The 26264-nt window shown below is 38.8% G+C and overlaps 1 protein-coding gene across 2 annotated transcripts in view; it reads left to right on the plus strand.

The window, feature by feature from the left end:
• The window catches only part of nr3c2 (nuclear receptor subfamily 3, group C, member 2), a 115982-nt gene that overhangs the window by 72570 nt on the left and 17148 nt on the right, over positions 1 to 26264 (plus strand). For both annotated transcript variants that reach the window (XM_012862898.3, XM_021316602.2), the window contains 4 exons: positions 5696 to 5812; positions 13380 to 13721; positions 17578 to 17722; positions 22830 to 22960. In XM_012862898.3, coding sequence (XP_012718352.2) covers positions 5696 to 5812; positions 13380 to 13721; positions 17578 to 17722; positions 22830 to 22960 — 735 coding nt within the window. The remainder of the gene's footprint in view (positions 1 to 5695; positions 5813 to 13379; positions 13722 to 17577; positions 17723 to 22829; positions 22961 to 26264) is intronic.

Raw genomic sequence — 26264 nt, forward strand, 5'->3', positions numbered from 1 at the left:
AAAGTTAAATTAGTAAAGATGTGAGGCCCCGGGATAACAAATGCTTAATGTCTGACACGTTTGACTCAGAAGCAGTGATACAACATAACACTACTTCCTCCATGGCTGCGGTTCCTGTGACCTGGACCGACCGGCACGTCTCTGCAGTGGATATAATCTGACCTGCATCTCTTCCTGTTCCCTGGTGATCCCTTTGTTCTTTGACATCAGTGTGGGTTACACCTTGTGTCTGCAACCAAATCAGCCGCACCGACCTGATATTTTTTTATCAGTGTGTTCAGCTGCAACTTTCTTTTCTATCTTTAAAGACAGTACAAAATGCAACGTAGTAAAATAAAGTTATGATGTGCTGCAAAGATGCATATGCGTATGGCATATGATCGTATAGAATAGAAGGAAGAAAGCAGGATAAAACCGAATTACTCCCAATTCCTATGCTCAAAATAAGGGTTTACACAATGTGAAATGGATATTTGTGAAATGTAATCTTTTTGTAAGGGGTATATGAGAGCCATTGTATCTTAAACATTAACTGTCTGTTTGTACATTGCACATTTTCACTTGTCACACTGAGGTGGAAATGATGACTATATGCGTTTTATGTTGTGCAAGTGAAGCAAAATGGCAAAAGCCTTAGTCCTATATTGCAGAGGGAAATATACTAAAAAAACAATCAGACATCTTATGTATACCTTTGGTTATGCTTATGTATGTTATGTTTGTATATCGTTTAGTATGATATTCCTAAATGTGGAAAAACGGTCCTTTTATTGTGTGAAGTCCCCCCCAACAGCCGCTGTTTATGTGCTGCCTAATTAAATAAAGTAGCAGTACATCCGCATGGCAGTGATCTTCACCATATTTTATCTACAAGGTGCCTTCTTACCTCAAATCCTGTCCCGCACGCATACAGTGACACGTACTTAAAATATATCTTCTGCCATCTCATGTAATTAGCGCTAGCTTGTAGCTACAGTCATAAATTTGCCTCCGATGCCTTTCAGAATTACAGGAGAGTTGTTGATGTTGTCATTTATTTCCACAAACATCTCCAATCATTTGTGCGTGGGTGTCACTGCCTTTGCAGGTGTACGGCTGTGTGTTTCTTGAGAAGTTTGTTGTGCTGTATCTGAACCCGGCGAGTGCGGAACCAAAAGCGCCCATTATTCTAGTTAAAGCCGTGGGACACAGTGGGACACCGTGTTGTGTTTTCTTCTCAGATGAATGTTCTGCATAACCCATGTATGCTGCAGCTGACAGACACCCAGGATTACTCATTAGGTCTGTGCCAGATTGGGAGATTATCAGTTAAAAGTAGATGTGAGTCGACTGCTGTCAGAATTTCTTTAAAGTTCTGGTCTATGTTAAAAAGCTGGAAGCTTAAATCTCTGCTATCTTTAAGAAAGGGCAGACACTCTATTTTAAGAAAAGCAAAAATTATTTTCAGTTTGATGCGCTTGGATGCATAGTTTTTTTTTTCCTCCAGTTATTTAATGCAGATTAGGATAACCTTAGATGATATATGTTGTTTGCATAATACATATAGGAGGGGCTGCATGGCTGACTGCTAAGCATTGGACATTTACTACCAGCATGGTATACCAACACCTGGTGCTTTTTTTGCAGCTGCATGGAGAATGGAACAGCGGTGGCTGAAAGAAAAGGTCCAACACTTTTCTGTTACTTACAAGAACTCGGCTGTTTGGAAATATTTCCGGTCACAAAAAACACGGACGGCCATCGCTTGGAAATTAAAGGGCCAGCGCTCCCTCTAAGGGCCTGTTGTTTAACAACTACACATTTCGAGCTGCAAAGCCGCCTGTCTGTTAAAAGCAGGCGAATTCATGGTGGCTATCCAAGCAGATAGCTTGACTAATTAGCAACTTAATATCCACTGTGTGCATTTAAGTTGTTCCATATAGAGTGGAACAGCCAATAAGCTCTACTAAGACAGCTACATTTAGTTTGGTGTATGTTCTATGTTGTTGTACGAGTTTATGAATCAGAACTGAAACAAAGGTAAATAAGGCTACGTTCACACTGCAGCCTGAAGTGACCCAATTCTGATTTTTTTTTTTTTGCCCATATGCGACCTGTATCTGATCTTTTTATGACAGTCTGAACGACACAGATCTGATTTTTTTCAAATGCGACCCAGGCCACTGGGATATGTGGTCCTGAATCCGATACGTATCTGATCTTTTCAAATGTGACCTGTGTCTGTACGGCCGGGTCGCATTTATCTGACCTGTACGTCACAGATACTCGACAAACTTCACTATTCTGCATCCTGCTATGCAGAAGCGGGAAGAAAGACGACACCCATAGCGGACTACAATAAGAAGAGCAGTCAATGGAGGGAAAACTCTGGTTAGAAAATAAATTAATGACCGCAAAATGCGTGCCAGCATTATAATCCATGTTTACCTCCGCAAACACTGAGGACGCTTGCTATGTGTGACGTCATCGCGTCCTCGAGTGCCCATGCGGGACACTTAGTTTGAACGCATTCAGTTCAGACAGGAGATCACATACAAGTCGCATATATTTGAAAACGTGAAGGACCACGCAAAAAAATCCGATTTCACAAAAAAAATCGGAATTGAGCGTTAAGACCTGCAGTGTGAACGTAGCCTTAGTTACTGATACACTGTGATAGCAGTAAGAGCTAATACTTTTTTTAGCAGAAGGAGAACACATTTTTTTGTTTTCCTGTTTTAAATAAAATCTGATTATGTTAATACATCTGTATTCAAAAATGTCTGAAGATGAGCTTAGCGAGAGAATTGCTTAGCACAGCTCAGAGCTGATCTGCACGAAACACTGATGCTACTGCTTTCTTGTGCTAATGTTCTTCCCTCAAACCGCATGGATTATTTATCGACGCGAGTACACACAAGTACACATGAAACATCTGCATTGTTGTTTTTGAACATCACCTGGAGATACAGAGTGAACTTACCTGTTAGGCTAGCAGTTAGCGTCAGGATGGCTACGTGGTGGAACGGCTCTGTGAACCGGTGAACAGACATTGAACAGCCGTTTTCCCATGGCATCCTCTGCTGCTTTGTGAATTGGACAAGTGCTGCTCACAATTCAGTAGCTGTTTTATCTTCTGATATCTAAAGGAAGTTTCCTTAGTAATATGTGGACAAGGAAAATGTGAGTAAATGAAGTGTTTGCTGTAGCAGCACCAGTGTAGCTTTTGATGTGCCTCTCTTTTGTATAGCGTATGTGCATGGAGAAGAACGGTGTTAAAATTCAGTCATCAGTGTCCCAGATGACATATTTTTTCCCTACTTAATGAGCCAAGGAGTTCCAATAGTGCACCCAACAGGTCAAACAAGGAATTAATCCGAACGTTGGTCAAAGGGTGCCAGTTGTCTTCACTGCAATCATTTAGCATCACAAGAAGAGTTGGATGTTTACTATCGCACAATGAGCACCTGCATAGTGTAACATGAGAATCAGTAATGTTACTACCGGTTGTTTGAATGGCACTTGGGACGATTCTGTAGCTATTAATAATTTACATATTCAGCTTCTCAGAGTTGTGGCTTAAGAGGCTCATGATTTTTTATTTTTTCTACATAAAGGTCTGTAGCAGTCTAATTTTAGCTGATTATTAAATTACACATCTAATGCACCAAAAGTGTTTTTTTTTTTTTTTACTAAAAGCTGCTCTTCATTGTGCACCAATAGTGTAATAGGGGCATTATTAAAAAAAAAAAGTGTGTACGTTAAGTTGTATGTATGAAAGCAGTTAATATTGTTATCCTAAAAAGAAAACATTGAAAAACAATTTTGCTCATTTTTTCTGAGCGACAGTGAAAATGTATCGCTTGTCTGTACGGCAGCCACTTGCAGGATTGATAGGCAAATGCATATATTCAGAGGTAAACAGGCAGCGTGAGTGCATGCAAACACAGTGAATAAATAACCAAATTCCTGTCAGATACACCCACAGCCGAACACATTTCCCATCCAAAGAGCCACAGTTTGACTTGGGCTCTTTCAGTGCATTTCACTCTGACAATAATTGACAAGACTCACAGGAGTGAGCAAATTCAGTTGACATGGAAAGCTTTGGAGTTTTTCAGAATTCCCATTCTGGCCTATCCGAGTGCATGTGTATGTGTTTCTAAGTGCACAGGAGGGGGGGAGGTGGCGAAGGATACGGCTGCGTTGTGTTTCCTGTGTCGCAGTTTACTGTTTTTTAGAGCAAGAAAAATGGGCTTATGTAACGGTCATGTGATTTAGCCAGAAATAGTGGTGGGGCTACAGCTGCTGCCTCTCCTCCTGCAGCTCGGTTCCTTGGCTTTTGGCAGCAGCCAGACAGACACACTGCGCACTGCTCCTGCTAGCTCAGAAAACAACTTCTGCTCGGTCCTGCACACAAAAAACGTACATCCCATCACGTAGATCATAAGGATAATTCACAGACTGTCTTCTTTGCAGTCAACTGCAAGTAAGCAAACAAACATGCTGAATACATGGACAAAAACCAAACAAACAAAAAAAAACGTTCTAAGTTAGAAAAGTAAGCACACAGGAAGGGACTTATTAACATGCACACATTTATACAGCAAATGTTAACACAATGTCAACCTAAAGCCTGGGGAGAGTAAGCATTGCATTGGGGGTCACAGGGGTCACAATACGGCTGTGTGCCTTTCAGTCTCAGCTGCAATGTGTGTGTGTGTATTATTTCATTTAACAGATATATATATATATATATATATATATATATATATATATATATATATATATATATATATATATATATATATATATATACATACATATATGTGTGTGTGTGTGTGTCTGTTGTACTTTCAGCTGAGCGAGAACATTTTTCGCTTGTTTTACTAGTAAAGCGAGGACTTAGCTATAAAGTGAGAACCTTTTTTGGTCCTCACTTTTTTTCTGGACTAGGGATTAGGTTTAGCACCAAGATGTCAATTATGTAAAGGTTAGGGTCAGGGTTAGCCCATAGAAAGGCTTGAAGATGAATGGAAGTCAAGGTGCAGTCCTCACTTTATTTTTTAAACGAGAATGGTTGTGTGTGTGTGTGCATGAGTGCCTGCGTGCATGTGTGTGTGTGTTCATGCATGTATGCATTTGTGGCTGAATGACTGTGTTTGTGCCTAGGCAGGAGCATGCCTGTGTGTGGGTGTACGGTGCTCAGAGGCTGGCGGACGTGTGGGAAAAAAAAGGGATTGAGAGACGCAGCTATAGAGGAGAAGACGAGTGAAAAGAGGAGGAGGACGAGGAGGAGGGGAGCTGTACAGTGAAGAGCTAGTGGAGCGGAAGGAAGCACTCTGAAATGGGAGATCATTGGGTTTAGCTAAGGGCTAGGCAGGAGGCTGGAGGGATTCTCGCCATGTTAGCATCACTGTCAGAAATAGTCGAGCTGCATCCAGTGCCCTGCGCCCACCAAATCCCTCATGCTATTTGCTGTATAACACACTAGTAGTCATAAATACAGTAGGCTGCATGAGAAAATAAACACAGTTTTCCCTATTTTCACCAGGATGTTCAGGAATTTTCCGATATTTTACGTTGTTTTTTGTTTTCAATTTAAGGTAAAACGTCTACATGCTTTTCAAATACCACAGTTGTGTTATTTTTGTTGTGTTTTTTATTGATGCATTATGTGTGGTCCCAACTCTTAAGGTCTTTTTTATCCTTGCAGGTCAGCACAACTACCTGTGCGCAGGGAGAAATGACTGCATCATTGATAAGATCCGAAGGAAAAACTGCCCGGCCTGTCGCGTACGGAAGTGTCTTCAGGCTGGGATGAACCTTGGAGGTGAGCTCTTCGAATTTCAGATTTGCTCTGTCACATGCCGACACTTGAGGTACCTTGAGCCGGTGATAGGGAATGATAGACGAGGAAAAGTAGGTCTGGCTGTAGTCACAGGAGGCCCAGACGTGCTGACTCATTGGATGTTCATGAGTATAAATCTGAGCACAACACACACCGACTGTACTATATGCAATGTTTGCTGATGAAGCTTAGAGGAAAGGCTCAGTGTTGTGTTTCAGGACAAAAAATACACTGGTTGAAAAAGATTTGGAGGGAAAAACTATATCATATAAAATAACACTAAATGTAAGTTCATAGCTCAGCTATAAGTAGCTGAACATTTTTCTTCTAGAAATTAACTTCCCTTTTTATATACCTACACCATTTCCTGGGTGACCTTCCATTGTCCAGAATTAAAAACAGGAATATCAGAGCAATTAAGTATTTATAACAAATTGTTTAATGGTGGTTATGGTTTAAAAGCGTATTTCAAACTTTGGAAATGTATAGGTGGCATGAAATTTAAAAGTATATAACCACGTAATATGCTTACAAAAAAAAAAAAGACAAAAAACAGTTGATCATGATAAAATAAAGTTATATACACCAAGCCTCCACCTTGATAGTGTTTTGATGGTCAATTTTGTGCCGAAAAAGAATTTGCTCTCGGGCGGGATTAACAGATATAAACAGATGTGGCGCCATCTACCGGCGCAGAACAATCATGATGTCGGTTTGCTTAATTAATAAATTAAAATTAAATAATACCTGACTGAGCCTGACCCTCTGCAATGTCTCACAGTAAAGCAGCAGCTCTGTGTGATTGAAGGACAACCGTTATTAATTAAATACAACGATCTAACAGCATCCTTAAGAGCCTCATATCAGAACATTTACTCATGTCAGTCAACTTTGCGTCACATGTGAGCCTCAGTAGGTGTAACGTCCGCTTCAGTGAACACAAACTGTCATAATGAAATGCCAGTGATATTCCAGTCTTTTCCCTCTTGGAATCATATTTATATGCGCTTCTTTTCACTAGATCTTGGACTATTCTTCATTGTTTCGCTGGGAGATGCTAATAGCCGTTAGCCGCTTCCTTGTTTTATCCCCTGCCACACATGGGCAGTACGTACTTCCGTTAAAATCATAAATAAACACGAAAGGCTTTATTCACTAACTAACTGATCAAAAACAAAGTATAAAACACCAAAATAACAACTAAAACGCCAGCAGGACGTGATGATTTTTCATTAAAACTTTGTATGCAACCAGAGTGAGCTACTGATGTATAAATAAATAACAAAGTAAAATAACGTGGCTATGCACCTTTAAATAAACTATGCCCATCCTGGCTCCTGAATATGAGAGAACAGGAAAACAGCAGCTCTTATCTGAATTGCAACCTGCTATATACTATAAGGAGATAATTTATTACAATTTCTTAGTACTTGAGCCATAGGACTTGGAATTTCTTTAATCTACATGTTAGAACATAAATATTCTGAAATATTCTGACTTTACTTGTTAAAATTTCTCAAGAAGTCTTTGATAATATAATTACACCCTTTACCTACACGAAGGGGCCAAAAGTTCTTTAATGAAATATATTCACTAAGGTTAGAAGATTTTATCAAAGCACAGAGATGTCTGGCTGGGTATAAAGGTTGTTTGCAAACAAAAATACAAAGCTCCTGTTGTGTAATTTGAACTGCATAAGTGTAAAAACTGGGAGATGATTGAAACAAAATGCTGGAGATATTCAACCAGTAATAAAAGCTTATCATCCTCCCACTCTAAAAGGTCCGCCTCCCTGCCAGGGCCGTTTGTCTGGATTAGATTTCTCCTACGGTACTCTGATTTGATTTTATACTAGTTTCTGCAGTGGGAAAGGGCAAAAGCAGGAAAAACTACCTTGGTTCCTGAAAAAGTTCCTACAGTGGACACTACAGTATCTTCAGCTGATAATATTACTAGCCTGAAAGAAGAGGATTGCAATGGTTTCTAAAGCAGCAAAGCAATACCAAAGACATGATTAGTTTCACTGTGCCACCAGTTGTCCCAGTCAGTCATCAGAAAGCCTCTGTAAAAAAAAAAAAGGAAAAAAAAGAAACCCACAACCCAGAACTCAACAGTATATTGTTAATTAGATAACTATAAAATGATCAAATAGCAGTATATTCCTGTAGTTTATGTTGTTTTATGCTACTAGTCTTCATCTAGAACTACCGATAGGAAAATATTTTGTGATCTAACTCTTATGATTCAGAATAATGTCTGAATAACAGCAAATGACGACTGAGTAAAATATACACACAACATGGAGATCAATTTACTATCAATTGATTAATTAATTAATCAATTAATTAAATTAATTAAACATTAAAATATCAGCATAAATTAATTCAATATTTTTTTTTCAGGAGCCTAATCATCACGTCTCAAAATGAAAACATAATTAAATTTTGATTACTTTATTAGCACATTTTTTTTGTAAATCATACATTGATGGCAACTTCATGTTTGATAACTAACTTTATTTTTAATAGTGTTTTAATACTTCAGCAGTTAACAAGTTCGAGGAGAAATGGCATTGTATTCAAATCTTAAATTTTAATTTCATAGTGGAAAAAAAAGTCTGCCCAGACTAATGGCTGACGAAATGGATAGAAAGTATCTATATTCCTGTTAAGATGTCAGGACTTTTGTTAGTTTTGGGAGATTGTAGCCAGGCATGTATGTTTCATTTAGAAGGAAGGTCTTTTAACACTGCTACTTAATCAAGATATATGGAAAATGCTTTTGATCAATAATTACTGCCAGATTAGTTCCAAAATGGCTTAAGTACAATAAGGTCAATATTTTGGAGTCCACTTTAGACAACCAACACGGTATGAAAGTGCTGTACAATTAAATAAGTAAAACATAAAAAAATCTAAACACTTTAATTACATTGATCCACACTCTGTGAGCTGCAACAGAAAAAGAACAATCTTCTCTAAATCATAGGTACAGCGAAGAGCATAAAAAGCGTATAAAGCTGCAACAGTTCAAAGAAATGGGGCCGTGCAGATCCATAGAAGCAAATGAAGGATTTTCAAAATGAATCCTGAAAGGATTGGGCAGCCACTGACAGGAAGGGCAATGTGCTCAACTTTCAAATGCCAGATAAAAGTCGTGCCGCAGCATCCCGTTGACAACCCAGAGCAGGCCTGAAAACCCTGACTGAGTTACAACAGTTCTGTCAGGAGGTGTAAGTTTACCCAAAAATGTTAGCCTGAAGCCACTGTGTTTAAAGGGGAATTCTAACAAATAATTATAAAGTTTTATGTACATCGGAATTCAAAGAAACTTTAAGAAAAGTAATTCTCTCATAATATTCTATGTGTTAGCTGAAATGTGTAATTCTGGAAAATCATTTCAAAATCACAAATAAGTATATTCTGATTAAATGTCAGATAGTGAGGAAGAAAAAAAAAGGTTCATGTGTCTTTCTATACGGAGTATATTATATCTGGATTCAAAGGTCATATTGAAGGTGATAAAAAGTTCTGAAGATATTTTTTATGCCTTCATCCGTCTTCCTCATTGTACGTCAGAAAAACATGACATTTTAACAGGGATACAAATACTTTCATATCCACTGTATCATACAATATATTTAGCCTGAGATAACAAGAGTCTTGGGTGAACTGTGTTCTCCATATTTTTGTTGCCTGTAAGTCTGTACAGTTAAACCAACAACAACTAAGGATTCAAAGTGATTGAAAGTCTGATTACACTCAACCAAGCAGTGAAAATTACCACCTGGTACTGCTGCAGAAGATGTAGATATGTTCATCTTCCTCAGATAGGAAACCTTTTGACAAATCTGTATGATATGATTGAATTAGACTTTGTAAAGTGCCTTGAGATGACATGTGTTGTGAGTTGGCCCCATATAAAAAAACATTTACCTGAATTTAATTGAACTGAATCCCACACTGGAAGAGCTGAAGAGCTGAAAATATTGATGAAGACTGAATGACCAAAAAACTTAGTGGACTAGGGTAAAAAAAAAAAAAAAAAAAAGAACATTTTGTGGGAAACGGTGGCTGTCTTATAGAGGAGTGCAAATGGTACAGTTAAAGACCACAAAGCATTTATTATTATTTTTAGCTAGATTCATTTCTATATCCATCACTGTATAAAAATGTGTTTTAAAACATGGATAAATTCAAGAATATTGGACCTTCTGCATCTAAATTCCAGCTGTGATATCCTTGGCCCTGTTAATAGATGGCACAAATGGTCCCTTTGGGTCGTCTTTGGAGAGCCGTAATCAGTGAAGCTGTTGAACTACCATTAAAATTAAATACCCAAATAATAATGTCCAACCATTTAATGATATCTTTCATTTATCACACATTATTGAATTGTAAACTCTTGCGTCAGTGCCAGAATCACATTGTTACGGGGGGCACCATTTCTCTATAGATTTAATTGGTGTGTGTCATTTTTGATGCGTGATAACAAAACATCGCGGGCAAACGTAATGAATTCAATTAGAGAGAAAAAATAAAGTTCAAAATATGTTTAAAAAGAATGTATTTTAATCATGAGCTGACATTAAAACAGGTAATTGATTTGACTCCAGGGTATTTAATATAAAACTTTTTATTGATAATTTTAACAAGCTACTGTTCCTGTTAATGGGGCAGGAAATGAGCTGTGAGTGAGAGCCAAGGGTTGTCGACTCAATAAAGTTTCCTTTTAAAAAAAAAACTTTTTAAGTAAAATGTGCCGGAGAGTGGCGGGACTCAAGAAGAGAGTGTCACATAGCTGCGATGGATCATTTTAGTCACTTTGAAACTATGACCGGCTGTCTATAAAAGTATTATTAGTAGCCAGTGTTTTTATTGCTGTTCTGGTAAATTTTCAAATGAATTTCTTTGACTTTATCTGAATCCTTATTTTGTCTATTGTTGCACTACGATATATATATTTTTTAAATTATATCAACTACGTCTCTTGACTGTGTTGAAAGAATTTGTATAAAAACATTTTAAGTCAGTTGCAGTTTGGATGACAAATTGAAGACTTAGACAATTACGGAGTCATAGAGATTAGTTAGGAAGGCAAGTTTATTTATAAAGCAATTTTCAGTAACAAGATGATTCAAAGTGGTGTGCATGAACAGAAAAAAATCAAATTGTAAAGAAAAACATTACAGAAACAAAGGGGAAACATTACAGATGTTTTTAGAAGTGGAAGCATTCAATCTTGGTTTAAAAAGGCTCTACAACTGCGTTTCTTTGCAGTTTAGTTCCTTCCTCGGTTATCTTAACTTTGACAGTATCTCTTTTTTTTCTTATTGGATGTAATGCATCCAATAAGAAACAAGGGCGTCAATTCATGAGAACAGTAGCCACCCAAGTGGAAAGTAGTAATAGTAAAGTGCAGAGCTCTATTTGAGTTGATAACGTGAAGATTTATTTATTTATTGTGAATTATCCAACTAGGAGGAAGAAGTCAGGAGAAATGTGTTCTGAGAGCGGTAGCTCTGAGACATAACAAACCAGCACCATACTGAAATATGGAAAGAGCTTGGAGGTGTTCCAAGTCTGCTTGTAATTCACATCAGAGATTTAAAGAGAAACAATTACATAGTAACTTAAAGGGGACATATCATGCAAAATCCACTTTTTTAGCCCTTAATTTAATGTTGTTCAGTTCAGTTTTCTGTATTTTCTATTACAATTTTTGCTTCAGAGCTGCTAAACAAGGTCATGGACTTCTGGCTTACCAATTTCGTGGATCCAACATTTTTTTTATTTTTTTTATTTTTTTGGCCAAACCTTTGTAGTCCAAGCTGAAAGATGCCGAAGCTACAAGTGGATAAGTGAAAATGTCCAGTAGTTTGGTGTGTTACTCCGCACAATTCATTACACTGTCTCTGAGCATACTGCAAATATGGCCGAATGGGGTGGAGTGGGATGCTCTGCGACCTGGAGGGGGGCGGGGTGTGAAGTGCCTCATTTACATTTAAAGAGACAGCACCAAAACAAGTTGCTCTCAGATGCAACTTAGAACAAGGGCCAAATAGGGGCTGTGGGGCAACAAGGACGAGGAACTCAGAACAAAGCATTGCAGTTACACTTTATAGACCACAACTGAATGATTTCAATATGCATACGGAGAACAATGAGGGCTGCTTCAGCTGATTTCTTGTAAAAAGAAACCATTATTTTACCTGATGCTCATAAACAACAGCTGTGGTGGTGTTGATGCTCATGCTGTTGAGTCCCTCGCTTGGCTATCTGTCCTAACAGCAACAGGCGCTGTCTTGTGTCTTTATCCCTTAAATCATTCCCCTTAAATTTGTTGTTCAAACGGTTTTGATTTGCTGGATCTAAAGGTGTTTCTAACAATATCCTATTTTTGGTGGACGAGGTTAAATATGTCCTTTTTACTTGTTTATCTCAGCAAAAAATGTTCTCTTCGTCCTTTTTCTGTGTTGCCACTAAACACACAATTCATTCTACACAGTATTTTCGGTCTTGCCAACCATTAGCAATCTGTTATGGAGGCAAAGTCATCATCCCTCCTGTTTGCATGACTCAAAGGGCTCTTTTTGCTTCAGAAAAATGTGTTTTTAAATTTAAAGTTTGAAAACAATGGAAAGGCTCATTAAGATTTTTCTGTTTCATAGTTTCAGGATTATAAGGTTGAATGTTTTAACTGCTAATTTAAGAACTTCAATTATTCCCATTTGGTAGAAGATGATGGGAAGGAGAAATTAAAGTAGATGACCATTGTATGCGTGGACACTGCAAAACTTTGATTAAGCTGTGCAACCTAAATAACCCAGCATACCAAGAATGAGCTGATATTCTTCCATTTATCGCTTGCTGCTGCTGCACCGCGTTACACCGCCTCTCCTTTTTATACATCAATATTACGAATTGCTGTTGCTTTTATTCTCACTGCAAGATAACAAATAAATCCATAGCATGAACTGAAAAATTATATGAGCCTCATTCTCAGCAGCATTTAGTTCCTATGCACCACTTATCTGGAACAAACTTCCAGAAAACTGTAAAAGTGCGAAAAGCCTGAGTTCTTTTAAATCAAGATAAAAACACATTTGTTTAAAATTGCCATTGACTGTTCGACTGTTTGACTTGCTATTATTCTGTTTTTTTCCCCCATATTTTAATCATGTAAAGCACTTTGCATTGTCTCTGTACTGAATTGTGCTATATAAATAAATTTGCCTTGCCTTGCCTTGCCTTGCATAAATGTTTACAGCTTTTATGTTTTGTTAATACTTTTCATATTTTGTAATTTTATATGCAAGAAACAAAGTGACTTTTTTCTGGAAGAACATGAACTGTATGAGAGAAATAAAGTCAAATTAGATAATTATAAAAATAATAAGTCCACATTTATTGATATTTCGATGGTTTATTATGTCAGGGGCTATGTTATATTTTATTATATAAAATAGCCCCTGTCTTGTAATTATAAACCCGGATTAAGAAATACAGCCATACATTCTCCGTTAATTGGGTTGTTTTGTTCCCCACAGCACGGAAGTCTAAGAAGTTAAAACTGAAGGGAGTTAACGAGGACCTGCAGAGCTCCAAAGATGGCCAGATTGCCACAGGTGGTGTTGGAGGCGGTTACCTGTCCTCGGAGAAGGAGCTGAATGCCAGCGCTGCCAGTGCCCTGGTGCCCCACGGGCCTGGGGTAGTCACACCTTTTCTGCCGCCCTCCATTTGCAGCGTGCTGGAGCTGATTGAGCCCGAAGAGGTGTACTCTGGCTATGACAACGCTCAGCCGGACACAACCGACCACCTGCTGTCCAGTCTCAACCGCCTGGCTGGAAAGCAGATGGTACGCATGGTGAAGTGGGCCAAAGTACTTCCAGGTTAGTGACCAAGAAGAGGTCTAAATGTCACTTTTATACATGGATTAGCAGAAAGATTGTTAATTTGAGTTTTTTTTAGATTGTATCTAACATGTGCAGATGGATTTTGGATTGTAATATGTTTTAGATTTAGATATTTCGTTAAATGTATTATAGAAACACTTCCACATTAGGGTAAAAATGTCATAAATCCCGATACGATTAAAATGTGGCATTAAATCTGGTTAGTGGTCACTCATGGGATGAAATATTTAATTGTTACTATAGAGATATTAATTTTTTATGCATCAAATCAAGTTCTGAGAGGTAAAATATTGCTGAAAATTCAGCACATTGCCTTACCCTCACATTTTTTTTACAATCCCAAACTTCAATGCAGTTTATTAGAGTGTTATGTGATGGGCCAAAGTTTTACACAACTGTGAAAAGGATGGAACATTGTTGTCTTAAGTGTGTTTACGTACAAAAGTCCAAGAGAATGACAAGCATGTGCACTGAGCCCTCCTGAGTCAATACTTTGTAGAAATAACCTTTGATTCAGTTACAGCTACACGTCTTTTCAGCTATGTCTTTAACAGCTTTGGAAACTGAGGCTGGAACGTTTTGCCCACTTTTGTTTGCGAAACATCTCAAACTGAGAGCATTTCTTATCCGCACACAGGAATAAAGCTTTGATCCAAACCATTCTGTTCTTGCTCTGGCTGATTTTTAAGGGTCTTTGTCCACCTGGAAGGGGAACCTCTGTCCTAGTCTCCAGGCTTCTAAAAGTATTTAAAAGGTCTTGCCCTGTATTTAACTGCATACATTTTCAATCTACTCTGACCAGTGCCCGTTTCCACTTAGAAGAAAGTCATTCCGAAAGCATGGACTGCAGAAAAGGAACAAAAATTAGGTAAAATTGTCGTGAACTTAGTGTATTTGCCCTAGATATGAGCATGCAAATTTGAATGATCTGTCAATGGAATAAGATTTTTGCACTTAAAATAGGAACAACTCATCTCCATCATCTTATTTCAAGTGCAGTATATCTAACTGTCTTATTTTAGGGGTCAAAATACTCATGTCATTGGTAGATCATCTTATTTACCTGCTGAAATTAAGCCTTTTTGCAGTGTGCTGCAGCCAATATCATGCTTCTCCATGGGACTAGTGTGTTCAGAGTCATTTGCGGTGTTAGTTTTCTCCTAACACTGCACATGACATCGAACAGCTGCAATTATACTGAAGTTAAGTCACCACCAAGTGTGCTTTATCAGTGAGGACTACTAAAGTCAGGGAGTTGCACAGAATTTTATTTTGGGGCATCAGTGTAAAAAGGGACTGAAACCAAATCCTGCCACGCTTATTAGCCTTTTCTTTGTAAAATAAAATGGAAATGATGTGTTATTTCTCGACCAATTCATAATTATGCATTGCTTTGTGTTGGTCTCGGACATAAAGTCTAACTTTGGCGCTTGTGGTGATAAGGCGATGAAATGCAGGGGAGTTCAAGTAGCACGAATACTTTAGCAGCACACAGTACATCAGATAAAATGGCGTCACCTTCGCTTGTTATCCATTAATGATGCGGCGCGGCTGATTTCGTCAGGCTACACAATTTCAATTTTGAATATTAGGTCATGAAAATATTCTTCAAAGGCTCAACAAGATTATAAATGAATCCTATTTCACCGTTAAATAGAGTCACGATCAGGCTTTCCAAACAGAACTCATTTACATCACCATTGTCTGTGTGGAAGATCTTATTAAATTTTATGGATAAAGCACACCCCAGAATGAGAATAATGTTTGGAAAGGGATAAACAAGTTCCTCTAAAATCCCAGTCAGTGGTATACATATGGAAAGGTGCCTCACAGGTAGAGCATGTTTAATTTGCTGGATTGCAAATATTTGATACCTCCAACGGTGTCTGCTTGCTATATCCGGAAGTATAAATAGAAGCGAGACAGAAGGGTCAAAATAAGTACCTTTGACTTTCAGATATGCCACGGTCTGCCCTCAGTTCAGATTTGGATGTTGCAGCACAGAGCACACACAGAGGAGCATGAACCAGCTCTGCTGTTGCCAACACAATGTGCAGCAATTCTCTCCTACAGCTGATCTGTTCAGGTTTTGGAGCTGCATTATTTAAAAACCCACCTCCTTTTTCAACATTTTTACACTTTCTACACTTCGACAAGCTAAATTTAAAGGTATATCAAGTCTTTTAAATGTATTCAAGCCCTTTGATGCACCTTCCTTCACAAATCCCCTCAAAAAACAGTCAGATTGTCACGTATTTAGATGGAAATATTCCCTCAGCCACTGTAAGTCGCTTGCGCGTCCTCACTTGGCCTATCCTTTTGCATGAAGAGGAGATTCTTGCCAGAGTTTGATTGAGAGTTTGGCAAGTTTCCTGTTTGGCTATTTTTGGAGCTTCATACACAAAGCGCCAATAACCGGAGGCCTAATGGGATTTGCATAAAAAAAAGAATGGGAGAATATTTGTCACTGGTTATCAAGTCAAAGCAAAACGCTGGGACAAATATGCACACTTTAGCAAAGATAAACTGTGTGTAAAGCTCGGACTTAGAGAAACTCACATGCAAATTCAATGAATTAAATAAGGTTTTTGAAATGTGTTTAACAAACTTTTAAAGGTGACTTGTTCTGCTTCCTTTAAACATTTGGGATACGTCTATAGGCTATACCAAACATGTTCATTAGATTTTCTTTTGCACAAAATCATTCTCAGATAATAAGATTCCCCTGCCCAGTTTCGCCTATTTTGTGTTGTTTTTAATTTTATGCAAATAAGCTGTAGCTGGCCGTGCCCCCATCCCAATGTTTACCTTAAGACACGTGAAAATGGCTCCCAGGGGATGCACAACGTTACATCTTTGATCTTGAGTCAGACCCATCTGGGCCTCCTGCTCAACCAGCAAGGGTTAGCCCAGCTCAAAACAAAATTAAGTGAGTCACACGTACCAAAATGTCAGAGGACAGTTCCCCGTTGGTGGTACCAAGCTCGCGCTCTGCTCTTGTATTTCTTCTTTTATAAAGCCGGCCACTCGGGCCGTCCTTCAACAGGAGCACGACCCGGCTAACATAACAGCTGCGGTTATACGCGACAAGCTAACTCACTTCGTCTACTCGGCCAGCGCAATAACACTCCAAACACATTGTTTAGTCATTCCTCCAACGCTAAAATCAGGGAAAGCTTTTGCCGTGGACAGGTCGTCCAAAACTAAGACTTTGCCTGGAAATCTGCCGGTCACCCTAGGGCAGGGGTGGCCAACTCCGATCCTCGAGAGCCGATGTCCTGCAACCTTTAGATGTGTCCCTGGTCTGACACGCCTGAGTCAAATAATCAGTTAATTAGCAGGACTCTGAACAACCTGACTGCATACTGAGGAGCTAATTGTGCTATTTGATTCAGGTGTGTGGGGCCAGGGAAACCTCTAAAAGTTTCAGGAGGACCGCAGTTGGCCACCCCTGCCCTAGGCTATCAGTAGCGCTAGCGTTAGCTTGTGCTAAAGGACAGATCATGTTCTTGCCAAACAGCAATGCAAGACTCACAAGACAAATCATCAATTACTTGCATTTCCAGTTTCTAAAGAACAGTAGGGACAGAACTTTCCTTTAGCAGAAGTCTTTTAGTAAATCCTGCCGTGTATTGTAAGTAGTTTTCCAAGCAGAGCTTCCTTTTGTCATGTCAACGGAGGTTGTCCTTGGCTGTGATATAGACCATAATGGTAATACAAAAACGTGCAAAAAGTTAATTTTTCATATTAGATCACCTTTTAAGTTCTGCTTGCTTCCTTTAAACAGCACATTGCCCAATGATGTGTGTATTGTGGTCTTCTTGTGTGCTAGGTTTCCGGGGCCTGCCCATTGAGGACCAAATCACCCTGATCCAGTACTCATGGATGTGTCTGTCCTCCTTCTGCCTCAGTTGGCGTTCCTACAAACACACCAATGGTCAGATGCTCTACTTTGCTCCGGATCTCATCTTCAACGAGTAGGACCACACTTTCACCCTGTTGTTGTTGGTTTTATGAACAATAAATCTCAACAGTTACATAGAGAATTGATCATGATCTCCTCAGTAATTTTGTTTTACCCCTTAAAAAGACAGTTTGCCTTTAATTCTTTCCTAATATTGAAATAACTCCAAATTATTCCTCGCAGGATGTGGAATTTGCCAAGCACTCCACTGTCCACTGAGCATTAGAGTCCTCAGCAAACTCAATTAAGAGGTATTAGACATTAAGGGCATTAGAGTTGGCAGCGCTGAGACCCGTTTGACCTTGTATGTTGATGACATTCAAGCCGAGCCAAATCTTCTATCCTGTTATACAGTGGATCCATTTCTTACTATACAATAAATTAACTTTTAATACATTTTTAGACTAAGTATTAAAGTGTTAGACTGTGTTAATCATTCACATCAAATACAATGTTGTAAAAAGTAACGATTTATTCTGTTATTACTTTATTGTCACACCGTAATCATCAAACCAATTTAGACAAAGATAAACACAGTAAATACAAAAAGCACATTTTAAATTATTATTTCTTTTACCAAGCGGCAAAGAAGTCCAAAGCAACCTTCCCCTATGTAAAAAATAATCACTGAGCTCCGTTTTTCTAACCACACACAGGCCTGATTAGAATGTAGTCGCCTAAAAATTAACACATCATGGCCAGACTGAAAGAAATACAACAACAGAGGAGAAACAGAATTATATTATAATTTATCAGTCTGGAAAGGGGTTAAAAGCCGTTTCTTATGCTTTGGGACTCCAGCGAACTACAATGAGAAGAGTGGTGGACTGACGAGACAAAAGTCAAGTGGAATATTTAAGACCAGAACTTCTTTAAACCTATGAGTGCCATTCTCCCTGGTGCAAATCCTGCTCTGGCACTGGTGAAGATCTCTTGGTTGAAAGCCAGTTTGCATTTGTCGCCCGGTTGTGCGATGTTTCCCCCTGATGTAAACTGCATGGGTGTTATGAGACGCTGAGGAAGAAATATTGGTCATAGATTTTATTGCTGCTCTATTAACATGCATCATGAAAAAATATAACACAGGGGAATGTTTACCTTCAATCTAAAAGAGAAACACAAGCAGATAATCAGGTGCAGTTAAATTGAGCCACACATCCCATTGATGATCTCCTCAGTCCGACCTCAGTCAGATAAATGAAGATAACCTGAAGCTTTATGAGAACAACAGGTGCCATTTGAGGGCATATGCCTTTTACTGGTGTTATGAGAATTCTCTAAATCTTTGTGGTTATGTTTCAATAATTTTTTATTATACGTGATTGGAGAAACTGAAAAATTATAACTAAAAGGGATAGTTTGTATTCCAGCAAATGTCAAGTCTTAACCTTATCTGAGCAAAAGTTCCCTCTAAAAATTGATGAAAGCTGTTCAGACCGACATGGGTTATGTGGTAATGACACTGATGTCGTTAGCAAAGGAATAATCGTATGACTTCACACAAGACGGGGAAAAAAAATTGCTTCGTTTTGATGATTAAATATTTTACAGGTGAAAAGCAGCCGCCTTGATGTGAGTTAATCTGTGTGAAGAGGAGGGCAAGTGGAAAGGAAAGCTGCTGTTAGCGAGCCTTTAATCTGGTTGGAGTTGCGACATTTGGCGGATGGTCGTTTAAATGTTCTGGAATGGCTCAAAGAGGAGAAGCGTAACCTCTGTAGACGGCATTCTGCTGAAGAGGAGGATCAGTCTGGGTCGCGTTTAAAAGCTCTAACTAATAGCTTGTGTAAGTCAATGTCAATAGGTCAGCTTGTCCCAGATAAATAAATAAAAAAGTGGCAGAACAAACATTGCTGTCAAACACACCCACAAACTGTGTGCCTTCTTTTTTTTATAACTGTGTGAATTTTTACAACAGTTGTTTTCCACACAAGAGCTCCCCTGGTCCCTTGGTACTCATTTAATTGCCAAGTGGACCACAGTTCATTAAGAGTTTTGTGGCATTCTCTCAGATGACTTAACAGACTTTCATATGCTTTGAAGTGCTGCGAAGCAATGTTTCTCCAGGCTTTCTGAAGTTCTTCAAAGTTCTTACTCGTACTGCAGCAGCTCCTTTCATAGTTTCCCAGCACCTGATTATTTTTACAATCATGTTTTTCTTAATCACTGTTGTTTCTCGGTTATGCCACTTTACTCAAACATCTTACCCTACAAATAATTCTGGCACACATAAAATATTAAACTCAAGCGATAAAGCAGTGTTGTGTTCAGATATAAAAGTTTTGCAAATAACCCATTTTAAACTGGATTTTATGCACAATGTCACCATCAGCCTATCATTTAAGGACACTATTTCTTGCCATGTATTTATCCAGAACCTGTGTCATGTCTAAGCTGCATTTTCCCTCAGTTACTAATGTTATGACTTTTACACCCTGGTTCTTGTGTCAAAGATTTTATCAATTTATCTATATAGTCATATCCAAAGTATTCAAACATTACCTCTTTAAATCCTTGAAAATGTATTTTAGGAGAAATCTTCACCTCCACAGATACTGAAAGTGGACATGTATGCTTAGATGAATTCATCTGATTTGGATTTTTACTAATTTTTGCTGTTTTTATGTCTGTAAATGTCTGACATTCATGCAGAGTTACTCTGCATGAATGTCTTGTTTCTAGTTGAATACTGGGTCTATAACTTGACTAAACCCACTCGGTCTGCTGGTAGGAGAACAATGTCCACTTGTGTTTGAAGAACGTTAACAGACATTGACTCTGGGCTTTAACGCATTTCCCTAAATAGACAATATATTTAATTGTTAAACTGAAATACAAATTTCAAGGGAGCCTAAGTATTAAAGAAATAGGAGGATCCCTTCACAATAACCTCAAAGGAAGACAGCATCATCCGTTCTGTTTTGCCTTTGATTTCTCTCTCAGAAAATGTTTTCAACTTTTATTTAATTTAAATATGTGTTTTAAAAGACAGAGATGACCTCATAAAATTAAACATAAAGAAAAGTGGTCATAAAGCATTCAGGTCTATCTGGCCTCTGGTTTGGTTTTACACATACATTTCCTGGTTTCAGTAAAGAAGCGCAGACAGGAGTTTTCCTTCCTTTTGCATTCTAGCCATGTAGATTAATATTACAGTCATTACATCCTTCCAACCAATCACAACGTAGACCCAGGAACCAAGCTCCGCCCCCTTCAGAGATTTCAGAGTGTTTTTTTTTTTTTTTTTACACTTGCAGTTTTGTTAAAAAGTTGGTTAAATAATTGGTTGAGTTTGAATTCAGTGTTTGTGTGTTCTGTATCTAAGAATAGATTGCAAAGCAACAGCATAAATTGGCCAGGGATGCACTTAAAATATATGTTTTAAAATTGTTGATAATAATGGATATCTATCAATATGATTTCTATTTCATCAATATAGTTTTTTTTTCTATATCGCCCAGCCCTAATATATAGCAGAATCATTGGAGGGTGGCTGCCTACGGAAATCTCCCATCCAGTTTGATTGATCAGCTGAAATAACTTCAACAACCACCTTTCCATTTTTTGATAAAAGTAACTATAACAAATCATTAGGAAAATAAATTTAAAACTCAGAATTACTCACTGCCAAATACAAGAGTATAGCTGGCACACGGCGCAACAAGTCTAATGAAAATCTGCATTTATAACACTCCAGTGTATGAAAATGTAAACATATTTCTGTTATGCTGTAAAAAACTGTGAAACTGGAATATTATTTACATTATATTACTGCTCAGCTGTCAGTCAAACACATACATTGCCCACCCACTCAGGGGCTTGGACACTACACGCACCTTTATTTGCATATCCATACAAACCTCTATCCCTTTTTAATGCAATATATTTAGCTGTTGCTAATTGTTTAGTCACAGATTTATTGTAAAAAATCTTTTCAACTAAAGTTTTATTTATTTAACCTAAGTTTTGTACGCTAGAATAAATATTTTACCCCAGTAACAGAAGGAGCTGAAGACTGAGAGGAGGACAGACTCAGAGAAAAAGTTATGATTGTTTGGGGATTCTTTTTTTCTTTCCTGCTGTAAACCTGCAGCTCATTTTTGGCCAGTGATTCAGCAAAATTGATTTCAGTGAAAGCAAGAGAAAAGGGAGGAAGGGAGGGAGGAAACCGTGTCAGACTTTCACAAACTTCACTGCAAAGTTGTCCCGCTGAGCAGGGGAGCAGCTCCTTTCTGTCACAGTTTACTGGCTTTACGTTGCATTAAAATCCTGCAAAGCACCTGATGTCTTAATGTCAACACGGCATTTTTTTTCAATCAGGCTGCAGCATTTAATCTGGCTGTTTTCAGAATCAGATTCCCCACCTTTACTGCAAAACTGTAGAACAGTTGTGGGTAAAACTGCAACCTTTTTTTTTTTAAGTCACGGCTAACGGCTTGACTCTAACCACATTTTTCCTGATGTGGTGGCGATTTATAGCAGCACCAGAAAATCCCTGGCATCTGCACAGCACACTTCTCATTGGCTTGCGCTTCATCCCCTCCACTCTTTCTTTCCTGTTTTTGCGGACTCTGTGTTACCAAGATTGTTTTACTGATTAAATATCTGCGAAAAGGAGTGGAGAGAACGAGCATGCACACGTAGTAAATACACTGCATGACGCATTTTTTTATGCATAATTTAGTGAACGTGAACGTAAGTGGATAAGAAAATACGTTTATGCGTGTAATTGCAGTTAACGATCACATGATTCCTCTTTAAAAGTGTTTCTATGGTGACCAGGGATAGTTATAAGGTCTTCTGTAGCCGCAGCTTTGGAAAAAGAGGTGCATCTGTGCTGCGAAACTATACGCAGCTCTCTGCAATCTGGAGGGATTTGGTATTCTGCTCTCAGCCCAGACAAGCAGGATCCTCCTGTGTGCTTTCTGGAAATACACTTTTACTGGACTCAACTAGTTTGTTTCAAGTGCAATACAAAAGGTAGATATTTGCAAAGAATTCAGAAAAGAATCAGGGAATGAACACAAAATAAATGGATTGACGAGGACTAACAGTAACTCACGGCAAGGAAGTTCAAACACAAAGCAGAGAAAGCTTTGATTTGACTCTGTTTCCTTTCCCAGGGAGCGCATGCGACAGTCGGCCATGTACGACCTGTGTCTGGCCATGAGGCAAGTGAGCCAGGAGTTTGTTCGGCTGCAGCTGACCTACGACGAGTTCCTCTCAATGAAGGTGCTTCTGCTTCTCAGCACAGGTAGGCAGCCAGCCTCACCAGAAAAGCTTGTTTTATTGTTCTCACTTTGCTTACAAAGTATTTTATATCTCAATGAAATTGATTTTGGACTTTTGTAAAAGCAACACACGAAAAGCCAAAAATAAAAAAACATGGTGACGGAAAAATCCTTGTTTCCATAAAACATGCTGTGTGGATGCCTCCATCCATCCATCCATCCATCCATCCATCCATTACATCCCTGCAGACTGTTTTAATGTATAAGGAGATATGTTGCAGCTTTTTTCTCTTTTGAACTGTGGCAGTAGGACGTAAACCTATTGAAGGATTTTTTTTATTTTTTTTAAATATGTTAAATTTTATGTTAAATTTTCAATTCAGCTTTATTTTATTTATATAGCACCCATTCACAACACATGTCATCTCAAGGCACTTTCCAAAGTCAAATTGAATTAGATTATACAGATTGGGTCAGATTATACAGGTTGGTCAGAAAGTTTCCTCTCTAAGGAAACCCAGCAGGTTGCATCAAGTCTCTCCATGCAGCATTCACTCCTCCTGAAAGAGCGTAGAGCCACAGTGGACAGTCGTCTGCATTGTTGATGGCTTTGCAGTAATCCCTTATACTGAACATGCCTGAGGCGACAGTGGAGAGGAAAACTCCCCTTTAACAAGGAGGAAAACCTCCAGCAGAACCAGAATCAGGTTCAGTGGTTCTGGTTCTGAAGAACAAATTGACCCAGGAATACTTTCTAGGTTAGACAGGGTAATGGCAGATGATGTGCGTCCCAGAATGGTGTCACAGCTAAACGGAACATAACATTTTTTACCTTTTCCCTGAAAAATAAATGATAGATTAGAGTTTTTTGTTGGTGTTCACACTCTAAGCATGCACGAATCCACACCGTCACTTTACCGCCAAAATGATATGCTCGTCTGTCTTCACAAACATGTCATCTTGGCTCACATCCCATTTTTAATCCATAGGGTTTAATATACTGCTGGTGCACTCTTTGCAGTTCTAACATGTTCAGCTCCTCTGGTGACGCTTTCTACAAGGGTTAGGAATGTTTGCGGGACGTTCTGACCGTCCCTCCAGGGGAGGATTTTATGTGGTCAGGCACTGATGTTGGACAAAGAAGGTCTGCCTCACAGTCTTGGTTCTAATTAATCTCCAGGGCTTTCTATCAGGTTGAGTTCAGGACTGTGTGGCCAGTCAGGTTCCCCTCCACTGAGCCCTTCTGCACCAACTTTTTACACTTGACACAATGCAGTCAGGTCGTTGCCGTTCTCCTGGCAAACGGAGGAGAACACGTCTCCACTGCTCCACATGACTACGTGTGACGCTGTGCGTTAAACTTGGTAATGTCTGGTAAGGCTTGAATGCAGCTGCTCTGCCATGGAGACCATTACACGAAGCTCTCTGTACAGCGTTATGGAGCTTATCTGAAGGCCGTATGAAGTTTGAAGGTCTGTAGATATTGACTCGGTTGGAAGTTGGTGACCTCTGCCTTCTGGGCCCCTCAGTATCTGCTGACCCCGCCCTGTTCATTTTTGTGGCTACCACCCTGTTGCTGTTGTTCCCAGTTGCTTCGGTCGGGTTTTAAAACCATTTTAAGCTGTCTTTGAAATATTTAGTTGGAGGGAATTTTCCCTTCTTGCGGAGGTAACATCCTGTCACTGTAGCATGCCTGGAATTTACTGAGCTGCTGTAATCGACGCATTCTTTCCAAAGTGTTTGTAGACGCGGTCTGCAGGCCTGCGTAAGTGCTGGATTTCACACACCTGTAGACGGGGAAGGGATCGGAACACCTAAATTCAGTGATTTGCATTGGTCAGTGAATATTCCTGAGAATACAGTGAATATCTGGGCAAGAAACATGTGCTAGCTAGCCCAGACGTACGCTATGGTCAGCAGCTTTTTGGTTGCTGAAATAATTCAATTCAATTCAATTTTATTTATATAGCGCCAAATCATGAAACATCTCAAGGCACTTTACAAAGTCAAGTTCAATCATATTATACAGATTGGGTCAGATTATACAGATTGGTCAAAAATGTCCTATATAAGGAAACCAGTTGATTGCATCAAAGTCCCGACAAGCAGCATTCACTCCTGGGGAACCGTAGAGGCACACGGAGAGTCGTCTGCATTGTACATGGCTTTGCTGCAATCCCTCATACTGAGCAAGCATGAAGCGACAGTGGGAAGAAAAACCAATTGATGCTTTTTTTTTGGGAAACCAAAAGATTACAACATTTGATATAACACAGTTTCAATTTCTTAGCAGAATCATGTCGGTAAAATTTCCTTCTACGTAATTTATGCACAACTCTTTTTTTTCTCGCCAGCCTTATGAATAAAATTAGAGCAGTTATAATTTGGATTTTTGTATTTAAAAAAAAAAAACTCCCACCTTGCTTTACCAAAAGGCTGCCTTTGACATAAGAAGTGTACTGATAAGGTGTTTGGTGTTCTGCTCCAGCACACACCTTTGAGACAGTGCTGGCAGGAGCAGCTCTCCTTGCACCCACTATCAATGCTATTCTAAACTCTTTTAGGTCACACTTTAATCTCATTCGTAGTAATCCGTTAACAAAGATCCGAACTGTGAAAACAGACATGATGTTGCACGGTGCAACATTGGGCACACGCGAAAGAAAGGGTGACATTTTGCTACTCTGTGACGGAAATGTTTTCTGCTTTATTTGATTTTATTCACCCTGATCACAAAATAAAGTCTCAACCTGCCAAAGTGCACCCACCAGCTCTCCAGCCGTATTTGATCTGAGCTGTTCAGATAAACAGTTTCTTGTCTTTTTTTTTTTTTTTTTACTGTTGCCATCGTTTTAATCATAACAGATAAATGCGGCATCTTTGTCACTTTCATTTAGGACAACGTACCCCTACCGGTCAAGGTCAAACCGAAACACAAGAGCATTTAGTGTTGAGGAAATGGTTTTTATTTACAGTGCCTTCAATATTTATTTTTAACCCCCTGAGATTTTTACCCCTTTTTGGCATTTCATAAGCACAGACGTCAAGATATGAGATGGGGAATATTTAACAGACGAACAGAAAGTGCATAACACACATAGTACATAACTGGGAGGTGAAAGTATAATTATTTATTGGTTTCAAACTGTTTAAAAAAAATAAACTGTGTGTGGTACGTTTGTATTCAGCTCTACTGAGTCAAAGCCGGTTTGCTTAATAAATAAATAAAAAATGAAATAATGCTGGACCGAGCCTGACCTTCTCCAGTAAAGCAGCAGCTCAGTGTGATTGAAGGACAACCGTTATTTATTAAATAAAATGATCTAC

This window comes from Fundulus heteroclitus, chromosome 5 (genome assembly GCF_011125445.2).
Source record: "Fundulus heteroclitus isolate FHET01 chromosome 5, MU-UCD_Fhet_4.1, whole genome shotgun sequence".
Lineage (NCBI taxonomy): Eukaryota > Metazoa > Chordata > Actinopteri > Cyprinodontiformes > Fundulidae > Fundulus > Fundulus heteroclitus.